At 41.8% G+C, this 26,985-nt stretch overlaps 1 protein-coding gene across 2 annotated transcripts; it reads left to right on the top strand.

Moving 5' to 3' along the window:
* The first annotated feature begins 1,321 nt into the window (after positions 1–1,321).
* Positions 1,322–23,795, top strand: LOC115169661 (tetratricopeptide repeat protein 39C). 2 transcript variants are annotated; one of them, XM_029725517.1, is made up of 15 exons: positions 1,322–2,464; positions 13,978–14,026; positions 14,128–14,163; positions 14,998–15,126; positions 16,949–17,060; positions 17,361–17,742; positions 19,004–19,172; positions 19,402–19,495; positions 19,598–19,705; positions 19,945–20,054; positions 20,257–20,380; positions 22,834–22,931; positions 23,059–23,163; positions 23,269–23,307; positions 23,520–23,795. In XM_029725517.1, the coding sequence occupies exons 1-15, from the start codon at positions 2,331–2,333 to the stop codon at positions 23,610–23,612; spliced, it is 1,782 nt and encodes a 593-aa protein (XP_029581377.1). In that variant the 5' UTR covers positions 1,322–2,330; the 3' UTR covers positions 23,613–23,795. The 2 variants fall into 2 exon arrangements, with proteins under 2 accessions (XP_029581377.1, XP_029581378.1); XM_029725518.1 differs by lacking the exon at positions 14,128–14,163.
* Positions 23,796–26,985: the final 3,190 nt, after the last annotated feature.

Raw genomic sequence — 26,985 nt, 5'->3', positions numbered from 1 at the left:
GCACTGCCAGGAATCCCAGGTCCAGAACAAATGTGGTTTCTTTTGACAAAGTTCATAATTTATGTCCAAATAACACCAAATAGTTAGCGTTCAGTAGGCTCCCACAAAACGTGGTGGGGGGTGTAAAGTCACGCCGAAAAGCTAAAAAAAACCTAGTAAATAATCTATTTACGTTTGTTCAAACATGTCAAACGTTGTTTAGCATTAATCTTTTGGTCCATTTTTAACGTGAAACATCTGTAAACATCAGTAATATTTTCACACAACCTATCAAGTGTCTAGATAAACGATTATGACAAACACACTCTTCTCAGATTTATGCGCAGGTGCAAAAAATGAAGTGATGACGTGTCAACTTCCTTGCATTCTAATTTGCTCCCTGTTCATCACAGATGCTTCAAACAACTTTATAAAGATCGTTGACATCTAGTGGAAGATGTAGGAGTTGCGAACTGAATCCTTTCTCACTATGGTATCTATAAAACAATGACACTAAATAGTACAGTCACAAAATTCACATTTTTTTTTAAATCTATTTTTCACAGGTTTTTGCCTGCAATATGAGTTTTGTTATACTTACAGACACCATTCAAACTGTTTTAGAAAATTCAGAGTGTTTTCTATCCAAACCTGAACAATAATATGCATATTCTAGCTTCTGAGTTGGTGTAGGAGGCAGTTAAAAATGGGCACATATTTTTTTCCCAAATTCTCAATACTGCCCCCTAGCCCAAACAGGATAACCTTAATTGAAATAAATTCTATGGATTTCACATGACTGGGCAGGGGCACAGCCATGGGTGGGCCTGGGAGGGCATAAGCCCACTGACTGGGAAGCCAGGCCCAGCCAATCAGAATGAGTTTTTCCCAACAAAAGGGCTTTATTAGAGAGAAATATTTTCATCAGCTGTCCGGCTGGTCTCAGACGATCCCTCAGGTGAAGAAGCCGGATGTGGAGGTCCTGGGCTGGCGTGGCTAAACGTGGTCTGCTGTTGTGAGGCCGGTTGGATGTACTGCCAAATTCTCTTAAACAACATTGGAGGCGGCTTTTGGTAGAGAAATTAACATTAAATTATCTGGCAACAGTTCTGGTGGACATTCCTGCAGTCAGCATGCCAATTGCACGCTCCCTCAAAGCTTAAAACATCTGTGGCATTGTGCTGTGTGGCAAAACTGCACATTTTAGTCTGGCCTTTTATTGTCCCCAGCAAAAGGTGCACCTGTGTAATGATCATGCTGTTTAATCAGCTTCTTGATATGCCACACCTGTCAGGTGGATGGATTATCTTGGCAAATGAGAAATGCAGGGATGTAACAAATTTGTGCACAATATTTTAGAGAAATAAGCTTTTTGTGTGTATGGAACATTCCTGGGATCTTTTATTTCAGCTGATGAAACATGGGACCAACACTTTACATTGCATTTGTATTCAGTATAAACTAAGCTTTGTATATCATTTTGTATAATTCTTGATTACCTTTTTCCATTAATAAACACTTTGGTGCAGATGTTGTATTCACTCTTGACAGTTACATCAGCTACCATTTACTTTACATGTATGCATTCCTGCCTTTTGACCACTGATATCATTCAACATTTGTGAGTGGGTTAATCATGTCTGTCCGTCGGTCTGTATTTTGTTGCCTATTTTTGTCAGTTGTAAATGCTTGTATTTGTTTTGAACTTGGTGTTTATCTTTCATGTGCAACCGTTGAATACAATAGCCTGCAGCCCTCAACTCAACTCTGGACCTCGAAGCCAGTACTACAGCATTTTTTCATTGTTCATTAGTCTGTTAATTTTGACATTGCAAAGTAGTTGATATATAGAAACTAGGACATATTTCCCACTGGCTAATATGTTATATAAAAACATATGCTTCATTTTCACATGTGAAATCTTTGATAATATCTAGCGCCTCTAAACGCTATTTTCAACATACTATACGCTCATTGGCTGAATCACTGGCGGCAAGAAGACATTTCCATTTCCTCTATTATTTGGGAACGCACTCCAACACAGAGCGGAAGACACACAACGCTGAAGAAAACCATGGATATTATTGTAGCTACCTCAAACACCTTTGATCAAATTAAACTGTAATTTGTGATAAGAACATGCGATAGTGTCAATTGTTAGTTCGAAGTGGGCGGTGAGCTACTGTAGAAGCCCAGTGTAGCGGCAGCGAGACGAGGTGCACCGCCTCTCGACCAGTCTAGACTGCCGCTGTCGCTTCCATTTCTCCGGTGTGTTGTGCTTCGAAAGGCGAAGCGCGCTGCATAGGAACTTGGCTAACAGTTCTTGACACTAAACATACTCGTTGGGATCGATGGCGGACCTAGAACCATCACGACAACATGGGGAGACGGAACAGATTGACGATGCAGAGTTGGCATTTAAAGGAATAAACATGCTGCTTAACAACGGATTCAAGGAGAGCGATGAACTTTTCAGAAAATACAGGTTAGACGGTGCTGTGCCGTAAACAATTAACTTAATATACTGTTTCATTGGTTAATTGATGTGGGGAAGATTTGAATTCTAAGAGTTATCCTATAAATGTTTATGCTGTATAGTTATTTCCGGGCTTTGTTTATTTTTTCAGATTGAGGAAGTCCACGTGAAACTGATTAGTAGGCCTATAGGGTATAAGCCAATATGCAGTGGTGGAAAAAGTACCCAATTGTCATATTTGGGTAAAAGTAAAGATACCTTAATAGAACATTAACAGTAAAATACTACTTCAGTAAAATTATTTGGTTTGAAATGTAAGTATAGAAAGTAAATGAAATTGCTAAAAAAGTGTCAAAAGTAAAAGTAAAAGTGAATCATTTCAAAGTCCCTTCATTAAGCAAACCAGAAGGCATTTTCTAGATGTTTTTAAGTTCACGGATAGCCAGGGGCATACTCTGACATAATTTACAGACGACTGTGTTTAGTGAGACCGACAGATCAGAGGCAGTATGATGACCCGGGAAGTTCTCTTTTATAAGTGCGTGAATTTGACCATTTTTACTGTCCTGCTAAGCAATCAACATGTAACGAGTACTTTTGGGTGTCAGGGAAAATGTATGGAGTAAAAAGTACATTACGCGTTTTTAGATAATTGACGTTAACTCTTTTTATTTTTCTTCATATACGCATATGTTGTAGTTGAAACCCTATTTTACATCTAGAATTGTTGTGTTGTGCTCGCCATCAGTTGAGACAAGCTATTGAATACAACATGTGTCTCATGTTTTGGCTGATAAATGTACTAAAATGGATTTACAATTGAAATGTAAACTTATAAATGGTACCACAAAGATGGTCGGAGGTCCACGCAGAATGTAGACTTGAATGGGAATATCTTTTTAAAATTATACTGTCAATCCTCCTTGGGAAACTTATTGAAATATAGATAAGAGAATAGACATGACCATTTAAGTTGACTTAAGACAGTGGGTGGACCAGTGATCTTCTTTGTGGTAGTAATTAGAAGTATAAATGTCAATAAAATTGTAATGACGTACCGGCTAAATTGAAGTGGTCTGAAGGGATAGGTCCATTCTATGAATACTATTTCTATGATTGAAATGACAACCACCCTGTATTCAAAAGCATGTTGTCTCAACCTATGGCTGGCACAACAACACAAAAACTCAGATGATGTAGTCCAGGTATTCCCAAACTGGGAAAGTAAATGCCGTCGGGGGTACAGCAAATAAAAATGTGATTAACATGTCAAAAATGTCTTCACTTTTTTTTTCTCGCCTGAGTAGCCTCGTTGCACTGCCCAAAATAAAATTAAACCATCTTGCGAAATAACAGCACAATGTCAAATACAGGTAGCCTAGTCAAATAATTAACATCCAATCACATTAACCGTTACTCTCTCGCGGGAATTCCACTAAGGGTCCGTATGTAGCCAAACGTAGCTGCTGCTCATGTTGGTATCTGTACTGATGGCGCAAAAGCCATGACAGGGAGACATAGTGGAGTGGTAACGTGCGTGCAAGCAGTTGCTCCCGACGCCACACTGCAGCATCCACCGATGCCATCCGCTGTCAGGCATTCTCTTGCTGCCAAGGGAATGCCTGACAGCTTGAAAGACGTTTTGGACACCACAGTGAAAATGGGTAACTTTGTTAAAGCAAGGTCCCTGAACTCTCGTGTATTTTCTGCACTATGCAATGATATGAGCAGCGACCATGTAATGCTTTTTAAACATACAGAAATGCGCTGGTTATCAAGGGGCAAAGTATTGACATGTTTTTTTTTTTAAATTGAGAGACGAGCTTAAAGTTCTCTATTGACCATAATTTTCACTTGTCTGACCACTTGCATGATGACGAGTTTCTCACACGACTGGCCCATCTGGGTGATGTTTTTACTCCCCTGAATGATCTGAATCTATGATTACAGGGACTCTCCAACTATACTCAATGTGCAGGACAAAATTGAGGCTATGATTAAGAAGTTGTAGCTCTTCTCTGTCTGCATTAACAAGGACAACACACATGTCTTTCCATCATTGTATGAGTTTTTGTTTTGTGCGCCAATGAACTCAAGCTTACGGACAATGTCAAATGTGATATAGCGAAGCACCTGAGTGAGTTGGGTGTGTAATTACGCAGGTACTTTCCCCGAAACGGATGACACAAACAACTGGATTCGTTATCCCTTTCATGCCCTGCCTCCAGTCCACTTACCGATATCTGAACAAGAGAGCCTCATCGAAATTGGAACAAGCAGTTCTGTGAATAAAAAAAAAATCAGAAGCCACTGCCAGATTTCTGGATTGGGCTGCACTCAGAGTATCCTGCTTTGGCAAATCACGCTGTTAAGACACTGATGCCCTTTGCAACTGTACCTATGTGAGAGTGGATTCTCGGCCCTCACTAGCATGAACAATAAATACAGGCACAAACTGTGTGTGGAAAAGGATTTAACACCGAGACTCTCAAATACAACCCAACATTGCAGAGTTATGTGTATCCTTTCAAGCACACCCTTCTCATTAACCTGTGGTGAGTTATTCACAATTTTTTATGAACAAATAAGGTTTTATATGTAAGATGGTTAAATAAACATTAAAAGTATTGATTATTATTATTTGTGCCCTGGTCCTACAAGAGCTCTTTGTCACTTCCCACAAGCCAGGTCGTGACAACTCAATCTCATTCTTATGTTTAATAAATGTATCGTATAGTGTGTGTGTGTGGCAGGCTTACAATGATGGCAAAAAACAACATTTGAGAGTGCGCTGACCCTGGTGCTAGAGGGGGTAAGCAGCTGGAGGTTGAATGTTTGAAGGGGTACGGGACTATAAGAAGTTGGGGAACCACTGAATTGTAGTCAAAGCTACAACATATGTGAATATGAAGAGAGAAAAAATGAGTGTGTGTAATTTAGTTAATTGACATTAAAGGTTTAAAAATATAGAATTGTTTTTAATAAATAATGAAATAGATTGATAACATTGTTTGTAAGCTTTGAAATGATATAAAACTCAACCTTTTCCAGTGATGACATGGATGTCTCACGGTATGGTGGGGTATGCAAAATGGTCCAACTAAATGTTTTGGCATTCAGGTCCAAAATGTAACTTTCTGACCACTTCTTCCATGGGCAAACATGTATGTAAAGTAATGTTTAAATCAAAAGGGATACTGTCAACGTGATTCAGTGGTGATTTTAGCATGTAAATCTTGGTGGGGCAAAAACAAAATGTAGGATGCATGCCAGCAAAGCCACTACACAACACTAAACAATACATTAATTGCACTATAACGGTGACAAACGGTGCCCAGAAAGGGCCTTTTCAACCACTCCACAAATTTCCTATTAACAAACTATAGTTTTGGCAAGTCTGTTAGGACTACTTTGTGCATGACACAAGTAGTTTTTCCAACAATTGTTTACAGACATATTATTTCACTTATAATTCACTGTATCACAATTCCAGTGGGTCAGAAGTTTACATACACTAAGTTGACTGTGCCTTTAAACAGTTTGGGAAATTCCAGAAAATGATGTCATGGTTTTAGAAGCTTCTGATAGGCTAATTGACATCATTTGAGTCAATTGGAGGTGTACCTGTGGATGTATTTCAAGGCCCACCTTCAAACTCAGTGCCTCTTTGCTTGACATCATGGGAAAATCAAAATAAATCAGCCAAGACATCAGAAAACAAATTGTAGACCTCCACAAGTCTGGTTCATCCTTGGGAGCAATTTCCAAACGCCTGAAGGTACCACATTCATCTGTACAAACAATAGTACGCAAGTATAAACACCATGGGAACCCGCAGCCATCATACCGCTCAGGAAGGAGACACGTTCTGTCTCCTAGAGATGAACGTACTTTGGTGTGAAAAGTGAGAATCAATCCCAGAACAACAGTAAAGGATCTTGTGAAGATGCTGGAGGAAACCGGTACAAAAGTATCTATATCCACAGTAAAATGAGTCTTATATCGACATAACCTGAAAGGCTGCTCAGCAAGGAAGAAGCCACTGCTCCAAAACCACCATTAAAAAAAGCCAGACCACAGTTTGCAACTGCAAATGGGGACAAAGGTCATACTTTTTGGAGAAATGTCCTCTGGTCTGATGAAACAAAAATAGAACTGTTTGGCCATAATGACCATCGTTATGTTTGGAGGAAAAAGGGAGAGGCTTGCAAGCCGAAGAACACCATCCCAACCGTGAAGCACGGGGGGGGCAGCATCGTATTGTGGGGGTGCTTTGCTGCAGGAGGGACTGGTGCACTTGACAAAATAGATGGCATCATGAGAAGGAAAATGATGTGGATATATTGAAGCAACATCTCAAGACATCAGTCAGGAAGTTAAAGCTTCGTCGCAAATGGGTCTTCCAAATGGACAATGACCCCAAGCATACTTCCAAAGTTGTGGCAAAATGGCTTAAGGACAACAAAGTCAAGGTATTGGAGTGGCCATCACAAAGCCCTGACCCCAATCCTATAGAACATTTGAGCAGAACTGAAAAAGCGTGTGCGAGCAAGGAGGCCTACAAACCTGACTCAGTTACACTAGCTCTGTCAGGAGGAATGGGCCACAATTCACCCAACTTATTGTGGGAAGCTCGTGGAAGGCTACCTAAAAACGTTTGACCCAAGTTAACAATTTAAAGGCAATGCTACCAAATACTAATTGAGTGTATGTAAACTTCTGACCCACTGGGAATGTGATGAAAGAAATAAAAGCTGAAATAAATCATTTCCTCTACTATTATTCTGACATTTCACATTCTTAAAATAAGGTGGTGATCCTAACTGACCTAAGACTGGGAATTTTTACTAGGATTAAATGTGAGGAATTGTGAAAAACTGAGTGTATTTAAGTGTATTTGGCTAAGGTGTATGTAAACTTCAACTGTGTGTGAGATTATATATATATATATATTATATATACTGCTCAAAAAAATAAAGGGAACACTTAAACAACACAATGTAACTCCAAGTCAATCACACTTCTGTGAAATCAAACTGTCCACTTAGGAAGCAACACTGATTGACAATAAATTTCACATGCTGTTGTGCAAATGGAATAGACAACAGGTGGAAATTATAGGCAATTCGCAAGACACCCCCAATAAAGGAGTGGTTCTGCAGGTGGTAACCACAGACCACTTCTCAGTTCCTATGCTTCCTGGCTGATGTTTTGGTCACTTGAATGCTGGCGGTGCTTTCACTCTAGTGGTAGCATGAGACGGAGTCTACAACCCACACAAGTGGCTCAGGTAGTGCAGCTCATCCAGGATGGCACATCAATGCGAGCTGTTGCAAGGTTTGCTGTGTCTGTCAGCGTAGTGTCCAGAGCATGGAGGCGCTACCAGGAGACAGGCCAGTACATCAGGAGACGTGGAGGAGGCCGTAGGAGGGCAACAACCCAGCAGCAGGACCGCTACCTCCGCCTTTGTGCAAGGAGGAGCACTGCCAGAGCCCTGCAAAATGACCTCCAGCAGGCCACAAATGTGCATGTGTCTGCTCAAACGGTCAGAAACAGACTCCATGAGGGTGGTATGAGGGCCCGACGTCCACAGGTGGGGGTTGTGCTTACAGCCCAACACCGTGCAGGACGTTTGGCATTTGCCAGAGAACACCAAGATTGGCAAATTCGCCACTGGCGCCCTGTGCTCTTCACAGATGAAAGCAGGTTCACACTGAGCACATGTGACAGTCTGGAGACGCCGTGGAGAACGTTCTGCTGCCTGCAACATCCTCCAGCATGACCGGTTTGGCGGTGGGTCAGTCATGGTGTGGGGTGGCATTTCTTTGGGGGGCCGCACAGCCCTCCATGTGCTCGCCAGAGGTAGCCTGACTGCCATTAGGTACCGAGATGAGATCCTCAGACCCCTTGTGAGACCATATGCTGGTGCGGTTGGCCCTGGGTTCCTCCTAATGCAAGACAATGCTAGACCTCATGTGGCTGGAGTGTGTCAGCAGTTCCTGCAAGAGGAAGGCATTGATGCTATGGACTGGCCCGCCCGTTCCCCAGACCTGAATCCAATTGAGCACATCTGGGACATCATGTCTCGCTCCATCCACCAACGCCACGTTGCACCACAGACTGTCCAGGAGTTGGCGGATGCTTTAGTCCAGGTCTGGGAGGAGATCCCTCAGGAGACCACCTCATCAGGAGCATGCCCAGGCGTTGTAGGGAGGTCATACAGGCACGTGGAGGCCACACACACACTCCTGAGCCTCATTTTGACTTGTTTTAAGGACATTACATCAAAGTTGGATCAGCCTGTAGTGTGGTTTGCCACTTTAATTTTGAGTGTGACTCCAAATCCAGATCTCCATGGGTTGATAAATTGGATTTCCATTGATTATTTTTGTGTGATTTTGTTGTCAGCACATTCAACTATGTAAAGATAAAAGTATTTAATAAGATTATTTCATTCATTCAGATCTAGGATGTGTTATTTTAGTGTTCCCTTTATTTTTTTGAGCAGTGTGTGTATATATATATATAAAGTAATTATTTGGTTAATGTTTATTTTTGCTGAAAATGTGGGTCTCAAAACAGGTGGGACTTCTGTCACATTTTAGTCACTTTAAACTCCTCCACTGTTTGTGCATACGCATGTGTGTGCACACCAGTTTAAGTCCAACAAACACTTTTACTGCTATGTATCCTTAACTGAACCAGATCAGGAGGAGAGAGCCACTGAGGGAATACGTACGTCTAATGTCATATTGTGGTCATAACTCTATAAAGTGTGAAAGTCAGCCATTACACAGCCGAAAGCAGCGTTTTGCCGTCACCCCTGCAAGCTCTCACTGTCTCTCTCTCTTTTCCACAACTGTGTCATAGTTTGTAGACGCCCCTTTCCCTGCTCACTGGCTCTATAAAGCTGATTAATACATTGCTTTGTTTCTCCCTGCAGCTAACTAGCTACAGACATCTCTTTTATCATGCAGAAGAGACATTGTCATTCAGTGTTTATTTGCAGTTCTCTCTAATATGAAGTGTTTTCTCTTTCCCTCAAATCAATGCAGAAGTGTTGACTCCAAGCACTTTTGCAATATGCTCATATCCTTATCACTTCTCTATACTGTAAGTTTGAGAGGATTGTTGTGATGAGCAAGCCAATCTGGACTAGGGATATATCTTACAGAGATAATTGAAATAAAAAATAGATTTTGAGATTTTTACAGTACAGCTGTACTTTGTCAAAGAACCTGTTCAAACGAGATTTTTAGCTAAGATCCCACACCAGTTGGGAAGACTGTTGTTGTGTTCAAGACAACTTGGAAACTCAGAAATGTCTGACTTGGAAACTCGTTGTAGAAAGATGAGGTCCGAGTTTCCCAATTGGAAAGTATCAGAATTAACCAATAAGAAGTTATACTCAAAAAAAAGTATGCACATTTTAACTCTGGGTTTCCCGAGTTGTCTTGAACGTGGCAAAGATCTGAGTTAGCAGTGGTTGGGTTGTAGGCCTATACCATACAAAGCAGGCCACACCCATTCCCGTCATGTCAGTTATTGAACAAAGGTTACACTCCGAGAGCAAACAAGTTGGTGTTCCCAAACTGTTCACAGTACCTCCTCACTTGTCAGATTTCATCAGCAACCAAATCATTACATTGAAATTATCAGGATAGCGTGTTGAATAAAATGTATATTTAAACTTCCTTTAACGGTTATCCCGTGTGGTTGGTCCTTTTTGCAGGTAGGAATGCATACAGATTTCTGTCACCTGAGGTATGCGCACAAGATGAAAATGCATATGCATGAGAAGCATGCATACTTGCCAAGCTCGTGCATGTGTTTACACAGTGCTTCACATGAAGCATGTGCAGAAACTTCTGAACGCACTACCAGTGCTTTGAAAAGTTTGTAATTGTATTTTCCTGTGGATATATTGTCTTGCATTCCTACCTGCAAAATGACCAACCACACGGATAACCAGTAAAGCAAGTTAAATATAATTTTATTCAAGGTTCTGGCTTGTTGAGGTCGTGAGAGGAAACTTTCCTGATCCAAACACTCAGTTATGCCCAACGTAGAATTGGTGCCTTAAGAAGAAAAAAACTCCCTCGTCCTAGCCAATGACAAGCATACCCATAACATGATGCAGCCCCCACCATGCATGAAAATATGAAACGTTTTGCTCGGTGTTGTGTTGGATTTGCCCCAAACATACCCTTTGTATTCTGTACATAAAGTTAATTTCTTTGTCGCATTTTTTTTTTCTCCACATTTGCAGTTTTACTTTGGTACCTTATTGCAAACAGGATGCATGATTTGGAATATTTTTACTTATTTTCACTCTATCAATTAGGCTAGTTTTGTGGAGTAACTGCAATGTTGTTGATCCAGCCTCAACCATTAAAATCTGTAACTGTTTTAAAGTCACCATTGGCCTCATGGTGAAATCCCTTAGTGCTTTCCTTCCTCAACGGCAACTGAGTTAGAAGGGCGCCTGTATCTTTGTAGTGACTGGGTGTGTTGATACACCATCCAAAGTGTAATTAATAAATTCACCATGCTCAAAGGGATATTGTCTGCTTTTTAATTTTTTTTACCCATCTACCAATGGCTGCCCTTCTTTGCGGGGCATTGGAAAACCTCACTGGTCTTTGTGGTTGAATCTGTGTTTGAAATTCAGTGTTCAATTTAGTGACCTTACAGATAGTTGTATGTGAGGGATACAGAGATAATTCCACTTTTACATTATGGGTATTGTGTGGAGGCCGGTGACAAAAACATCTAATTTGAATCCATTTTAAATTCAGGCTGTAACACAACAAAATGTGGAAAAAGTCAATGGGTCTGAATACTTTCTGTAGCCACTGTAAATTAAATTCAATGTCGGGTTTCCAGGCTATTGGCACCGTTGCACTTTACAATGGAGTACAATCAAATCAAATTTTATTTGTCACACGCGCCGAATACAACAGGTGAAAGGCTTACTTTACAAGCCCTTAATCAACAATGCAGTTTTAAGAAAATATTTACTAAATAAACTAAAGTAACATAAAATAACAATAATGAGGCTAAATACTGGGGGTACCGATGCCAGGTTAGTTGAGGTAATTTGTGCATGTGTAAAGTATTCAGACCCCTTGACTTTTTCCACATTTTGTTACGTTTTCGCATTATTCTAAAATTGATTAAAAACAAATCTGCATCAATCTACACACAATACCCCATGATAAAAAAGCAAAAACAGTTTTTTTTTTTTTTACATTTTAGCAAATGTATAAAAAAAAAATGTTGAAATATCACATTTACATAATTATTCAGACCCTTGACTCAGTACTTTGTTGAAGCACCTTTGGCAGCGATTACAGCCTCAAGGCTTCTTGGGTGTGACACTACAAGCTTGGCACACCTATATTTAGAGAGTCTCTCCCATTCTTCTCTGCAGATCCTCTCAAGCTCTGTCATGTTGGATGGGGAGCGTTGCTGCACAGCTATTTTCAGGTCTCTCCAGAGATGTTCGATTGGGTACAAGTCCGGGCTCTGGCTGGGCCACTCAAGGACATTCAGACTTGTCCCGAAGCCACTCCTGCATTGTCTTGGCTCTGTGCTTAGGGTTGTTGTCCTGTTGGAAGGTGAACCTTCACCCCAGTCTGAGAACCTGCACCAGAGCGCTCAGGATTTCATCAAGGATCTCTCTGTACTTTGCTCCGAGGATCTTTCCCTTGATCCTGACTTGTCTCCCAGTACCTGCCGCTGAAAAACATCACCACAGCATGCTGCTGCCACCACCATACTTCACCGTAGTGATGGTGCCAGGTTTCCTCCAAACGTGACGCTTGGCATTCAGGCCAAAGAGTTCAATCTTGGTTTCATTAGGACAGAGAATCTTGTTTTTCATGGTCTGAGAGTCCTTTAGGTGCCTTTTTGGCAAACTCCAAGCAGGTTGTCATGTGGCTTTTACTGCCTTTACATAAAGGCCTGATTGGTGGAGTGCTGCAGCAATTTTTGTCCTTCTGGAAGGTTCTCCCATCTCCACAGAGGAACTCTGGAACTCTGTCAGAGTGACCATTGGTTTCTCGGTCACCTACCTGACCAAGGCCCTTCCCCCCCCCCCGATTGCTCAGTTTTGCCGGGCAGCCAGCTCTTAGAAGAATTTGGAACCACCATTTTAAGAAAGATGGAGACCACTGTGTTCTTGGGGACCTTCAATGCTGCAGACATTTTTTGGTACCCTTCCCCAGATATGTGCCTCGACACAATCCTGTCCCGGAGCTCTACAGACAATTCCTTCGGCTTCATGGCTTTGTTTTTGCTCTGAAATTCACTGTCAGTTGTGGGACCTTATATAGACAGGTGTGTGCCTTTCCAAATCATGTCCAATCAATTTAATTTACAACAGGTGAACTCGAAGTTGTAGAAACATATCAAGGATGATCAATGGAAACACCTGAGCTCAATTTCGAGTCTCATAGCACAGGGTCTGAATACTTATGTTTTTTAATACATTTTCAAGCATGTCTAAAAACCTGTTTTCACTTTGTCTTTATGGGGTATTGTGTGTAGATTAATGAGGAAAAACATGAATACATTTTAGAATAAGGCTTTAATGAAACAATGTGGAAAAAGATAAGGGGTCTGAATACTTTCCGAATGCAGTGTAGGTAGGGGTAAAGTGACTATGCATAGACTAAAGAATGAGTAGCAGCAGTGTAAAACAAAAGGGGGGGTGTCAATGCAAATGGTCTGGGTGGCCATTTAATTAATTGTTCAGCAGTCTTATGGCTTGGGGGTAGAAGCTGTTATTAAGGAGTCTTTTGGGCCTAAAATGTTCTCTTTTCACTTTTCAAAACTGGTTGAATTGGTATTTTTACTCTGTAGGCACCTGCAACTTACCACAGGTGAGAGAAATGACTTAGTAAATGACTATCACCTGCCTCCAGCCAAATACATTTGAATTCTTCTGAATTTGGAATAATTTAGACCAGGCCATTTTTGGGACTTTGAAGGGAAAAATACAGAGTAAACGCAACAGGCTTAGTTAGATCCTCAAACACACACACACAGCTTTGTCTCCTGCTGATAGGCCAAATGTCACTTCTCCCACTAATTATGTTGAGCTCTGAGCTGTCATAAGAGATGAAGGGAACTGAATGTTGACACCCTCATCCTCCCATATTTCTATACTGTCAGCTTAAATTAAATGTATAGAATTTAGGCTTGTACATTCTTGGAAGTGAATAACCATCCAGACTTTGAGACGTGAATGTGACTACTATTAAATGTCCTCTTGGAGCAGTCTTACAAATCACATTTGAGTAATTACTTTAGCCCGACTCTGCCACCTTTTGAGCGCTGTCTTCATACGCTCTGTACAATGAAGAAGTCCAGATGGTATTGCTGGAGGATACCTACGTTTTGACTTGAAACAACTCTATAGCTCTCACCCTACTTTACCTGCCCTGGCTGTCTCTCTTAAGGAACGGTTCTGTTTTAGCCTTACCGCAACCATCTATCTGTCTCCATCTCTCTTCTAGGACCCACAGTCCACTGATGAGTTTCGGAGCCAGTTTTGTCAGCTTCCTGGTGAGTAGGGGTGGAGAGGTCAGAGGAGGTCAACTTCTTACTGAATTACTGTACGTCTCCCAAATTCCACTGATATTCTCATTTGATACTCTGCAATGCAGACAATTGGATTCTATTGGAGTGAAGAACAGGAAGAGGTCTGTATTACAGTCTGTTATGTTGTACGTTTTATTGAATGCCAACCTTTTTAGTTCAATAGTTGGCTTTTCACAGTACATCTCTATTTCATACATAGACCTTGTCATAGTGCATTTTGCAGTGCAGATAGACTGAATGAATTGAAGGTCACACAATAATAGCACACCTGGGATATCCTCAGCACTAACCTTGCTGTGCATCACACGCGGCTGGCGGGTGATTCACCAACCTGATATAATTGGCTCACGGTGGGTTTGAATACTGACAGGGAATACATTTGTGCACATCTTTGAAAATGATCACGGTAGAGGAAATGTTAGTCTGGTAAGTCCAGGATGAATAGTTGGTTGTCTAGCTGTGCTTTTCATTGTTATACAGTTGAGGGCAAATATATTGGCAGCCTTGCACGTTTCACTATTTCCTCTAAAATAAGTTGAAATTGAGAAGATGTTTAGTGTTCATACGTGTAATTATTTGATTTACAACTGCACAGGAGCCCCCCCCCAAAAAAAAAAAACTAAATTATTCAACGTGGAAATTAATTTGATTCTTGTTTACTGTGTAGTTTCTTACCTGTGGTAATATAAGTTTCAGGTGCCTAAGGGGTGAAAAAATAAACTTTCAACAAGAGAAAGCAGAACATTCCACTCCATTGTATAGTGCAAGGGTGCCAATATATTTGACCAAATGTCTGTTGCTGACAGGATAATTGTTTAGCCTACTTTCAAACAATAGTGTTGGTACATGATAAGGCATTACGCCAAGACTACCATACTGTCTAGAATGAGAGCAAGGCCCTGACTGGTACTGTATGAATCTGCCTGTGTGTGTAGAATGCCATGATGACGTTTGAGGAGGAGAAGATGCAGACAGCCTTTGATGACCTCAGAGCCACTGAGAGACTTTGTGAGCGAGACAATGCCGGGGTCATCGAGACAATCAAAAACAAGATCAGGAGGAGTGTAAGTGAAATACAATCTGTACACGCACACCTAATTAACCTCAGAGAAGCTCATACCTGTACGTAGCACCTCCCACCTCCTCTATCCACACACGCCTGACTTGTCTTGCGGTCTGCCAATGTCAAGTTGACATCATCTTCTCTCACAGTGCTGTGTTTGGCCTTGCTACAGATGTACTGTTGGAAGTTTACATGCATACACTTAGGTTGGAGTCATTAAAACTCGTTTTTCAACCACTCCACAAATTTCTTGTTAACAAACTATAGTTTTGGCAAGTCGGTTAGGACATTTACTTTGTGCATGACACAAGTCATTTTGCCAACAATTGTTTACAGACAGATTATTTCACTTATAATTCACTGTATCCCAATTCCAGTTTGCCAGAAGTTTACATACACTATGCAGACTGTGCATTTAAACAGCTTGGAAAATTCCAGAAAATGATGTCATGGCTTTAGAAGCTTCTGATAGGCTTTTTGACATCATTTGAGTCAATTGGAGGTGTACCTGTGGATGTATTTCAAGGCCTACCTTCAAACTCAGTGCCTCTTTGCTTGACATCATGGGAAAATCTAAAGAGCTCAGATGAAAAATTGTAGACCTCCACAAGTCTGGTTCATCCTTGGGAGCAATTTCCAAACGCCTGAAGGCACCACGTTCATCAGTACAAACAATAGTACGCAAGTATAAACACCATGGGACGACGCAGCCGTCATACCGCTCAGGAAGGAGACGCGTTCTGTCTCCTAGAGATGAACGTGCTTTGGTGCGAAAAGTGCGAATTAATCCCAGAACAACAGCAAAGGACCTTGTGAAGATGCTGGAGGAAACGGGTACAAAAGTATCTATATCCACAGTAAAACGAGTCCTATATCGACATAACCTGAAAGGCCGGTCAGCAAGGAAGAAGTCACTGCTCCAAAACCACCATAAAAAAGCCAGACTACAGTTTGCAACTGCACATGGGGACAAAGATCGTAATTTTTTGTGAAATATCCTCTGGTCTGGTGAAACAAAACTAGAACGGTTTGGCATAATGACCGTTGTTATGTTTGGAGGAAAAAGGGGGAGGCTTGCAAGCCGAAGAACACCATCCCAACCGTGAAGCATGGGGGTGGCAGCATCATGTTGTAGGGGTACTTTGCTGCAGGAGGGACTAGTGCACTTCACAAAATAGATGGCATCATGAGGATGGAAAATTATGTGGATATATTGAAGCAACATCTCAAGACATCAGTCAGGAAGTTAAAGCTTAGTCGCAAAAGCATACTACCAAAGTTGTGGCAAAATGGCTTAAGGACAACAAAGTCAAGGTATTGGAGTGCCCATCCCAAAGCCCTGGCCTCAATCCCATCAAAACTTTGTGGGCAGAACTGAAAAGGCATGTGCGAGGCCTACAAACCTGACACAGTTACACCAGCTCTGTCAGGAGGAATGGGTCAAAATTCACCCAACTTATTGTGGGAAGCTTGTGGAAGGCTACCCAAAACGTTTGACCCAAGTTAAACAATTTAAAGGCAATGCTACCAAATACTAATTGAGTGCATGTAAACTTCTGACCCACTGGGAATGTGATGAAAGAAATAAAAGCTGAAATAAATCGGTCTCTCTACTATTATTCTGACATTTCACATTCTTAAAAGAAAGTGGTGATCCTAACTGACCTAAGACAGGGAATTTTTCGTAGGATTAAATGTCAGGAATTGTGAAAATGTATTTGGCGAAGGTGTATGTAAACTTCCGACATCAACTGTATGTTTGGCCTTGCTCTACATTTTAGATGTTGACATCACCATGCTCTGTGTGTTTGGCCTTCCTCTAGGACCCCCAGAGGTCAGGGGTGGCTATGGTAGACCGCCTCCAGAGACAGATCCTTGTGGCAGACTGCCAGGTGTACCTCGCTGTCCTCTCCTTCATCAAACAGGAACTGTCAGGTGAGACGCCTCATCACTTCTACCTTGACCTGCGTGTAGGCTTATAGCTGACTGCTTGACGGCTCGGCTGTGCTGCTACTACTAGACTAAATGACAGCACTGTGTTGTGGCTACTCACTGGTACGGTTTACAAGATCGGAGCTCTGTTTCAATATCTTGTGTACTGATTATAATGCATGCTCAATAAGTGATTTGCTATAATGGACCTTGGTATCTAGACCATGTCTCTCAGTACTCTAACATCTGGCTGCTTTATATTAATCATATCTCATGGATTTCCCCTCTCCCAAACCCACCCAGCATACATCAGAGGAGGCTGGATCCTCCGCAAAGCCTGGAAGATGTACAACAAGTGTTACAGCGACATCAGCCAGCTGCAGGAGTGCAGCAAGAAGAGGTCCTCCAACCAGCAGGTGTCTCCCTCTCCATCCACTGACCAGGCCAACCACGGCGCGGCCAAGCTCCCAACCCAGAAGACCAATGGGGTGAGCCCGGAGGCCCTAGCCCGGCTTAAGGGCTCGGTCAGTTTTGGCTACGGCCTGTTCCACCTGTGCATCTCCATGATACCGCCGCACCTGCTGAAGATCGTCAACCTTCTGGGTTTCCCCGGCGACCGTCACCAGGGGCTGTCCGCCCTTGCGTATGCCAGTGAAAGTAAGGACATGAAGGCCCCCTTAGCTACGTGAGTAGGTGTACCACTACCGGCCATAGGGTGTGTGTTTATTGTTGTTCTCTCGTGTTGGTTTATTTTACTTTCTTGGCTTGAACTGTGTTTGGGGTCATTGCTGTGTAATAATTTATCTCAATCAAAATATTTCATATGCACATGGTGACCATGTATTTAGTGATAGAAAATATATGTAGTAATCCTACGTAATGTAGCCTATACATGGACTAGACAGAGTAGTGTGATTATTTGGGAAGAGAAAAGAACCAGCAGACCTGAGAGAGAGGTCTCTGGCCTGTTTCCCCTACATAAGGTATGCAGCTTAGCTGGCTCTGAATATTTATTATTATTTTTTAACCTTTTATTTAACTAGGCAAGTCAGTTAAGAACAAATTCTTATTTACGATGACTGCCTACTGCCAAATCCTAACCCGGACGACGCTGGGCCAATTGTGTTCTGCCCTATGGGACTCCCAATTGCGGCCGGTTGTGATACAGCCTGGAATCGAACCAGGGCCTGTAGTGACACCTCTAGCACTGAGATGCAGTGCCTTAGACTGGTTCGCCACTCGGGAGCCCTCGGGAATATCAGTGATTCATATTGAACAGCTTATTTATTACTGGAGTCACCACCATACTGATTAGAAATTCTCCGCTATTTGATTCTGCCCACACATCCACAGCAGGAGGCAGAAGACACATGGTGTGTCCCCCAAGGCACCCTATTCCGTCCGTAGTGCAATGCATTTGACCAGGGCCCATAGGGCTCTGGTTGAAGTAGTACACTATATAGGGAATAGGTTGTCATTTGGGATAAAACCACAGCCTTCACCAGACCTGAAACCCATTAGCACTCTGCCAGGGGCCAAGATTAACTGCTTTAATAATAGAGAGAAGCTGGCTGTGGCCCCTGTCCTGGTTGAACTTCAATGCCTTGGCAGAGAACAAAGATTGTATTTATTTTAGGAAGACACATGTTCAACATTTAAGATAAGATTAACTTTGCCTGAAGGGAAATTTGTCTTGGACTTTCAAGTGCTGTTGCTTCCACATCTAAGCTGCTTGCAACGGTTGATTCTGCAGAATTTTGATTGATTTTGTTTTCAGCTGACGTATCTGCGGAGTGTGGTAGCAGGCTGTTCAACTCGAAATGAGTCATATGTTTACCGACAGCTGTGATATGTCTTGGTTTCTTGACTGATTCTCTTAATGCTGATTTTCACTGGTATTCCTCTCACTGTTGTCAATAACGGTGGTTTCTCTCCCCCTGTGGCAGGTTGGCCCTCTTGTGGTACCATACGGTAGTGCAACCCTTCTTTACCCTTGACGGCTCAGACACACAGGCCGGTCTGATGGAGGCGAAGGCTATCCTCCAGAGAAAGGAGCCCATATACCCTAACTCCTCCCTCTTCATATTCTTCAAGGGCAGGGTGCAGCGTCTGGAGGTAAGGACCTGGGCCATGTTCAGTAGAGAAAATGTTTTAAAACACAATTTAAATGAAGTGGTTCAACCTAAATGTCGCCAATAATAGCACCTATTTTCTTGTGCTGCAGTGTACACTACTCGACACAACCTAGATAGAAGTAGACAGATACCACAAGGAAACCTGTGTCTACAACTCTGGCTGTAGTGTGTGCCTTGTCCTAATCTTCCCCTGTCCCCAACTCATCCAGTGCCAGATAAACAGTGCCTTGACGTCCTTCCAAAATGCCTTAGAGCTGGCTACAGACCAGAGGGAGATCCAGCATGTTTGTTTGTATGAAATAGGTACGATATGCTTTTGCTTCCTCACTTCTACCTCAACTCTTAACGTATATAACACCATTACCTTGTTGTTCCTGAGTGACACTTCATTCTCTCTGCTCTCAGGGTGGTGCAGTATGATCGAGCTGAAGTGCGGTGAAGCCTACAAGGCCTTTCAGCGTCTGGCGACTGAGTCACGCTGGTCCCAGTGTTACTACACCTACCTAACTGGAGGTGAGAGGGCAGAGGTTAGAAGTCATGTAATTAGAGGCGGGGTTAGAAGAACGCCCTCTTGTTTTTCTTCAAAAGTCAAGTAAGTTCCATAACTGGGAACGCTAACTCACCTAAATGAAAAGCTTCTGAACTATTAGCAATAATGGCTTACATCCTCTGGTAACGGTAATATGTTTCTGTTGAGATGCCCTGTAGACTCGAACGCCTGGACATCGCTCTGTGTTTGTGGTCCACTATAGTGTGCCAGGGAGCGTCAGGAGATCTGGAGGGAGCTGCCGCTGTCTTCAAGGACGTACACAAGCTTTTGAAACGGAACAACAATCAGATCGAACAGTTCTCTATGCAGAGGGTGAGCGTGGGACTGGCAACAGCACATTTCTATAGATATCCATGTGAATTATTACTTCCAGTGAGTAGAAATCCTTTTGCGAGTCACACAGTTCCAAGGTGATCTGAAGTAATTGTATGGAGGAAAATTGGCAGTTGATTATGTAGTGAGTAGAATTCTGCTTCTCGGCTGAGATGGTAAACGTGCGCCTGTGTGTGTGCAGGCGGAGGGGCTAAGCAAACACGCCCCATCCAGAGAGCTGTGTATCCTGGCTGTGATCGAGGTGCTTTACCTGTGGAAGGCCCTGCCTAACTGCTCCACCTCTAAGCTGCAGACCATGATCCAAGGTACGCTGTGAAAACGTACAGGAAACACCATACACAGACTACATCAACACAAGCATAGACAGACCCCTTATACATAGCGTTGTGGCGCTGATTACATTTTATCAGCCGGTAACTCGTGCAAGTTACTGCCCGTCTCACGGTAATTGACCGTAAATGAATGTAAACACTTTTAGCATCTCCAGGCCTCCGCATACAAGTCACTGATGAGCACCTTTTGGAACATTTAAAAAATAAAAAGTCTGAATCTATTTAATATATACCATCACAATGAATCCATTTTATTTTAGGCAGGTCTAAAGAAACATTATGATGTGAAGAAAATGTATTTCAGAAGAACAGAATAACATACAGGCCGACTCAGAAGATGATATCTGGCTATGTGCCATGCCAATGGCAGCCTAAGCTGTAAGCTAGTTCATTTAGCAGACGAGATGTGCTTATAAATCCCATGCCATTATTTTATATCATATGATTTTATAGGAAGAAGAATACAATTGAGCTTAGCTGAATAAAATAGAAGGGATGTTTTTCTCATCCCCCGAACGAGTGCACATGTGAAGTGGCTACGTTGAGCATAAAAGTGATCATTTGAAGCAGGTCCTATACGCTACATTTAGAGAGAGAAACCTTAGAACGTCTTACAAATCAAACCAGAAATACGCTCCATGATGCACGCTGTTCTCCCATGAAGTGATCATATTCTCACCCATCAGACTTTTCTCAATTTAATGTTGGCTTTAAATATATTAAAGTCATTTCGATTTAGAATGGGCCGTTATCAAACAGGGGCAGGGGAAAAAAGACCTGTCATCCGTTTGCACTCCAGTAGCGTATGGAGGCTCCTGCGCTTCCTTTTTCAAGCATGCCAGGTAGGCTACTCTGGTTCTGCAGCGGAGAAATGTGCTTAGTATTAATAGCTGAGAAATAATCATAGTAGCAGTTGGTTGCCACTATATAGAGGATCCCAATCAGAACTCTGCTTTCACGGGGTTGCATATAGAAATGTATGGGCTTATAACAACACTTCACTCCACGCATCACCAATGTTTGAAGAGCAGCCTCTCGCTGCGTGACAGGTGATATTCTGCCCAAACGCTGTATGCCATGGGCTCCCCAACCCTGTTCTTGAAGCTACCCAGTGCTGAATATGGGAAACCTAGTGTAATATATTTCATTAAACTGTTGACAGCCCCTCTCTGTGCGCTCGAGAAAGGAATGAAGGAGAGCGAGGAGGAGATGGAAACGCATGGTGGTGAGAGATTCTGTAGCTAAATGTTAGCCTATTAATTATGAAGAACAAAAAAAAACGATTTAATTTTGGAGTATAGGCTAGACCAATGATGTAGCAAAGTGTGTTTCTGCCGTGCGTAATATGCAGTGTAGGTTATTAGGCACAACTATTATTTTAATGGGTTTTTTTCAGGCTTGGGCTCATAGGCCTTTGCATACTGTAAGCTCTATGCGTTTCGTGATCTACATGCAATGTCTTAAATGCTTTTAATTAATCTTCACCTTAGAAAGCGCTGTCCATTTTGTTGTTTGGCTTTGAAACAAGATCCACAACGACCATGTTTTCCACTGTTTCGATCTGTTGTTGAACTTCTTTCTTCAAATTGATCATCACGATGTCAAACAATGTAGTCTAACGGTGCATGATACTGTTTTTCATGGGATGTGATTTTCTGTGGTATTTGCATTGATGTCAGAGTGATTAGAGGGACAATAGAGCGCTGAGCACTAGGCCATTAGGACCTGATGGAGGGACAATAGAGTGCTGAGCACTAGGCCATTAGGACCTGATGGAGGGACAATATAGCGCTGAGCACTAGGCCATTAGGACCTGATGGAGGGACAATAGAGTGCTGAGCACCCGGCACTTAGGACCTGATGGAGGCACAGAGTGCTGAGCACTAGGCCATTAGTGACCTGATGGAGGGACAATAGAGCGCTGAGCACCCGGCACTTAGGACCTGATGGAGGCACAATAGAGTGCTGAGCACTAGGCCATTAGTGACCTGATGGAGGGACAATAGAGTGCTGAGCACTAGGCCATTAGGACCTGATGGAGGGACAATAGAGCACTAGGCCCTTAGGACCTGACAGCCATTAGCAAGTTGGGTACTACAAACGCATCAGCGCCATTCATGTACAGATCGCATTAGGAGGCGATTACCGCGACTCAACGGTCCCGTGGAATTTGACTTAATACGGTCTCTGCAATAGTCATGCACATGATCAAACTCCCAGTCCCAACCACCACGGTTGCTGCACACTCAATTATAGCCTATTCTCTTTTGGCTATGCAGGACATCACACACAACACTTCCAGGATCTGCTTCAATTTCAGTCAGCGTGGTTATTGAGCTTTCGCTGAGAAGTTGTGGTGGTGCCATGAAAGTGAATTCCTGTGAATCTGGAAGGAAATTCAGTGGGTTGTTTGTGTCTCCTCTTAGTTCTGCAGGAACTAGATGACATCTCATGTGCCGGCCTGAAAAACCTGCTCCTTGGTGACATACACAGATGTCTCGGCAACATGAACGACTCCATTCAGGTTCTGTCTCCTCACCATATTTATATGTATTGAAAACAAAGTACACATATAGTATTTATCTACAAATATTAATGTAGTTAGAATAGTGAATGTTTACTACTCTTTATTATGTCATTGAACATTGCAGTGCTTCCATCTGGCTGCCAGAGATGAGATGGGTTGTCAATACAACTCCTATGTGCAGCCCTACTCCATCTACGAGTTAGGCTGTGTCTTACTGGACAGCCCTGAGGTGAGCACTGCATATGGGGGATCGCGCAACGTGTCAACCCCGAGGAGAGAAAGTGTATGTTGCTTAATGCGGTAGTTGATTGAGATTGTGTTCTTCTCTTCTCAGTCTGAAGCGAAGGGCAGAGCTCTGATGCTCCAAGCCAAGGTACAGTGGAACTTCACTTCTACAGTATGGGCCAAGAGTGTATCCTCGTTTTTGGGAACGTGTAGCTTTCAGCTGCAGTATTTGGAATGATCAATCAATCAAGTCTGACAGTCATCCATAATATGGATTTTTATATTATTTGATATTTTCTTACCAGTATGTGCACTTGTGAATATTTCTATGCGATGTAGTAATGACGTGTGTTTGTACAGGAGGACTATGCTGGCTATGACTTTGAGAACAGGCTCCACGTGCGTATTCATTCAGCTCTGGCTTCCATGAGGGAGGAGGTGACCCCACTGTGACAGCACCCTTTCTCCACCATACATCCAGCCTAGCTTGTGTTTGGGGTAGAAGGAGCTGGAAACGGCTCCCTTTAGAGAAGCCATCTTGATCTCCACAGCACTGTGATGGTTCACTGCAATGTGTTTTTCAGTTGACTTACGTTTTTTTTTTAATAATGAATGTGCCATCAAGTTTGCAATGTATCGTTTACAGTAAGAGTTTCCTGGAGCGATAATGCAGGAATAGTTAAGACTATTGGACTGTATTAGTGTGTTTTCAACCAGATCAAATATGTTCAGTAGTTGCTGCTGGGAGGCAAATGCAACTTTTTACCAGGGAAAAGTGTATTGGGGGGGGGGGGGGGGGAAATCTATCAATGTCAGTGCTATCTAAATAGTACAATCACATCTTTATTCTTTCCCATGTGATGGGAAAGGGTTCAGATGCAGAACTGGGTATGCCATTGGGTAAGCCACACTTCATTATAAATTAAGCAGTGCCTAGGTTGCTTCCAGATTATGACATGAATGTCCAATGTCCTGTTGCTGTTACAGTAGTAGACCATCTGAATGCACAAATCCTATGCTACTACTCATCACGTGGCCTTGTGGCACTGTAAATTGGGGAGATTTTTTTGGTTTTAAAGTTAATTTCCTGCAATTCTACACATTTTGCCATGGGTTGCAGAGAACATTTTGCTGTTTTAAAGGCCCAGTGTTTTATATATATTTCTACACTAGGAGGTTGGAATAATGTTGACTGCAACGTCTCTCCACAATCCTCAAGTCAAGAACAGACTATGGGAGGCGCACAGTACTACATGGAACTCTATTCCACATCAGGTAACTGATGCAAGCAGTAAAATCCAATAAAAAAAAACCATAAAAATACACCGTATGGAACAGCGGGGACTGTGAAGAGACACACACACACACACACAGGCACAGACACCAATACACATGATGTGGCATGCACTCTACACACCTACAGATGGATTTTGTATTAGATGTGATAGTAGAGTAGTAGCCTGAGGGAACACACTTAATGTGTTGTGAAAAGTTTTATTAAATGTATTATATTAAATTGTATATAAAAGCCTTAATGTTTTTGGATCCCAGCATGGCAGCAGCTAATGGGGATCCTTAATACAAATACAAATAATACTGTGAACATGATGATAATACCCTTTTAGTGTAAGAGCTGTTTGAGTTTTTGGCCTTCCATGGTGACCTCACCGTGCGGTAAATGAGTTAATAGACCAATAAGAAAGGGTTCCAAATCTGCCAATAACAGCACATTGTCAGATTTCCCCTCCCCACTCAGACCACTCCCAGACAGTACTAATGAAATTCTTTCTTGAGAAATTGCTCTTTGTTAAGAAGCAATTTTTGTTTCTTTTTGGACATTTTAATTTAAAACAATCACAATAAGGTACTTATTTGTTACCCAGAAATGATTTGATATTGAGATTAAAAATGGCTGCAATGGATAATTTTTAAAGCAAGTTTCTGAAATTGCAATTGTAGAAAAAAATTCAGTTTTACAGCTAATTTCCTGCAATTCTACTGATTTTTGCCATGGGGTGGAGTGACATTTTTGCAGTTTTAAAGCTAATTTCCTGGAATTCTACACATTTTGTAATGACTTATGCCATGTTAATATAATATCTGAGTGAGAATTAATAACAAAATCATTGTGTGCCCCCTGGAGGTCAGGGCCCCTGGGCATGTGCCCTGCGTGCCTGGTCGCTATTCGGACAACTTTAGATAGCTGGCTAGACTAACAAGCAATAATTGAGTGACTGTAAGTGACTTGCATAACGAGAACAATTGCTGATGCACAACGAAATGTAAAAATTGAACGTGGTGTATTCTATTATTCTTACTCTCAATAGTAAGTTGAAACCCCGACTGAGTTCTTTAAAAAAATATATACAGTGCCTTCATAAAGTATTGACACCCCTTGAACATATTTTGTTGTTAAATAGCCTAAATTCAAAATGAATAAAATTTTATTAAAAATCTCAGCTATCTTTTTTTCTAATTTATTGAAAATGAAATATAGAAATATATAATTTCCACAAGTATTTACACCCCTGAGTCAATACATGTTAGAATCACCTTTGGCCGTGATTACAGCTGTGAGTCTTTCTGGGTAGATCTCCAAGAGCTTTGGACACCTGGATTGTACAATATTTGCACATTATTCTTAAAAACAATTTCAAGCTCTATCAAGTTGGTTGTTGATCATTGCTAGACAGGCATTTTCAAGTCTTCCCATAGATTGTCAAGCAGATTTAAGTCAAAACTGCAAGTAGGCCACTCAGAAACATTCAATGTTGTCTTGGTAAGCAACTCCAGTGTATATTTGTCCTTGTGTTTTAGGTAATTGTCCTGATGAAAGGTGAATTTGTCTCCCAGTGTCTGCTGGAAAGCAGACTGAACCAGGTTTTCCTCTAGGATTTAGCCTGTGCTTAGCTCTGTTCAGTTTATTTTTATCCTAAAAAACTCCATAGTTCTTGACGAGGAAAAGCATACGCATAACATAATGCAGCCACCACCATGCCTGGAAATATGAGGAGCGGTACTAAGTGATGTGTGGTGTTTGGATTTGCCCCAAACATAACGCTTTGTATTCAGGACATGCATGTTTAGGAATATTTTTTTAATTCTGTACAAGCTTCCTTATTTTCACTCTGTCATTTAGGTTAGTATTGTTGAGTAAGTACAATGTTGTTGATCCATCCTCAGTTTTCTCATATCACAACCATTAAGCTCTGTAACTGTTTTTAAATCACCATTGGCCTCATGGTGAAATCCCTGAGCGGTTTTATTCCTCTCCGGCAACTGAGTTAGGAAGGACACCTGCATCTATGTAGTTACTGGGTATATTGATACACTATCCAAAGTGTAGTTAATAACTTCACATGCTCAAAGGGATATTCAATATTTTATTTTTTTACCCATGTACCAATAGGTCCACTTCTTAGCGAGACATTGGAAAACCTCCCTGGACTTTGGTTAAATCTGTGTTTGAAATGCACTGCTAGGCTGAGGGACCTTACAATTATCTGTATGTGTGGTGTACAGAAATTAGGTAGTCATTAAAAAATCATGTTAAACACTATTATTGCGCACAGAGTCCATGCAACTTATTATGTGACTTGTTAACCAAATTTTTAATCCTGACCTTATTCTGGCTTTCCATAACAGATTGAATCAAGGCAGTTCAGGTTTTCATTTCTAAAAACATAATTCCACTTTGACATTATGGGGTATTGTGTGTAGGTCAGTGACACAAAATCTAAGTTAAATCAATTTTGAATTCAGGCTGTAACACAACAAAATGTGGAAAATAGGTGTGAACTTTCTGAAGGCACCATTTATTTTTTGG

This window comes from Salmo trutta, chromosome 31 (assembly GCF_901001165.1).
Source record: "Salmo trutta chromosome 31, fSalTru1.1, whole genome shotgun sequence".
NCBI lineage: Eukaryota > Metazoa > Chordata > Actinopteri > Salmoniformes > Salmonidae > Salmo > Salmo trutta.
The sequence above is the reverse complement of the archived record's forward strand: the minus strand, read 5'-3'. Positions and strand labels throughout refer to the sequence as shown.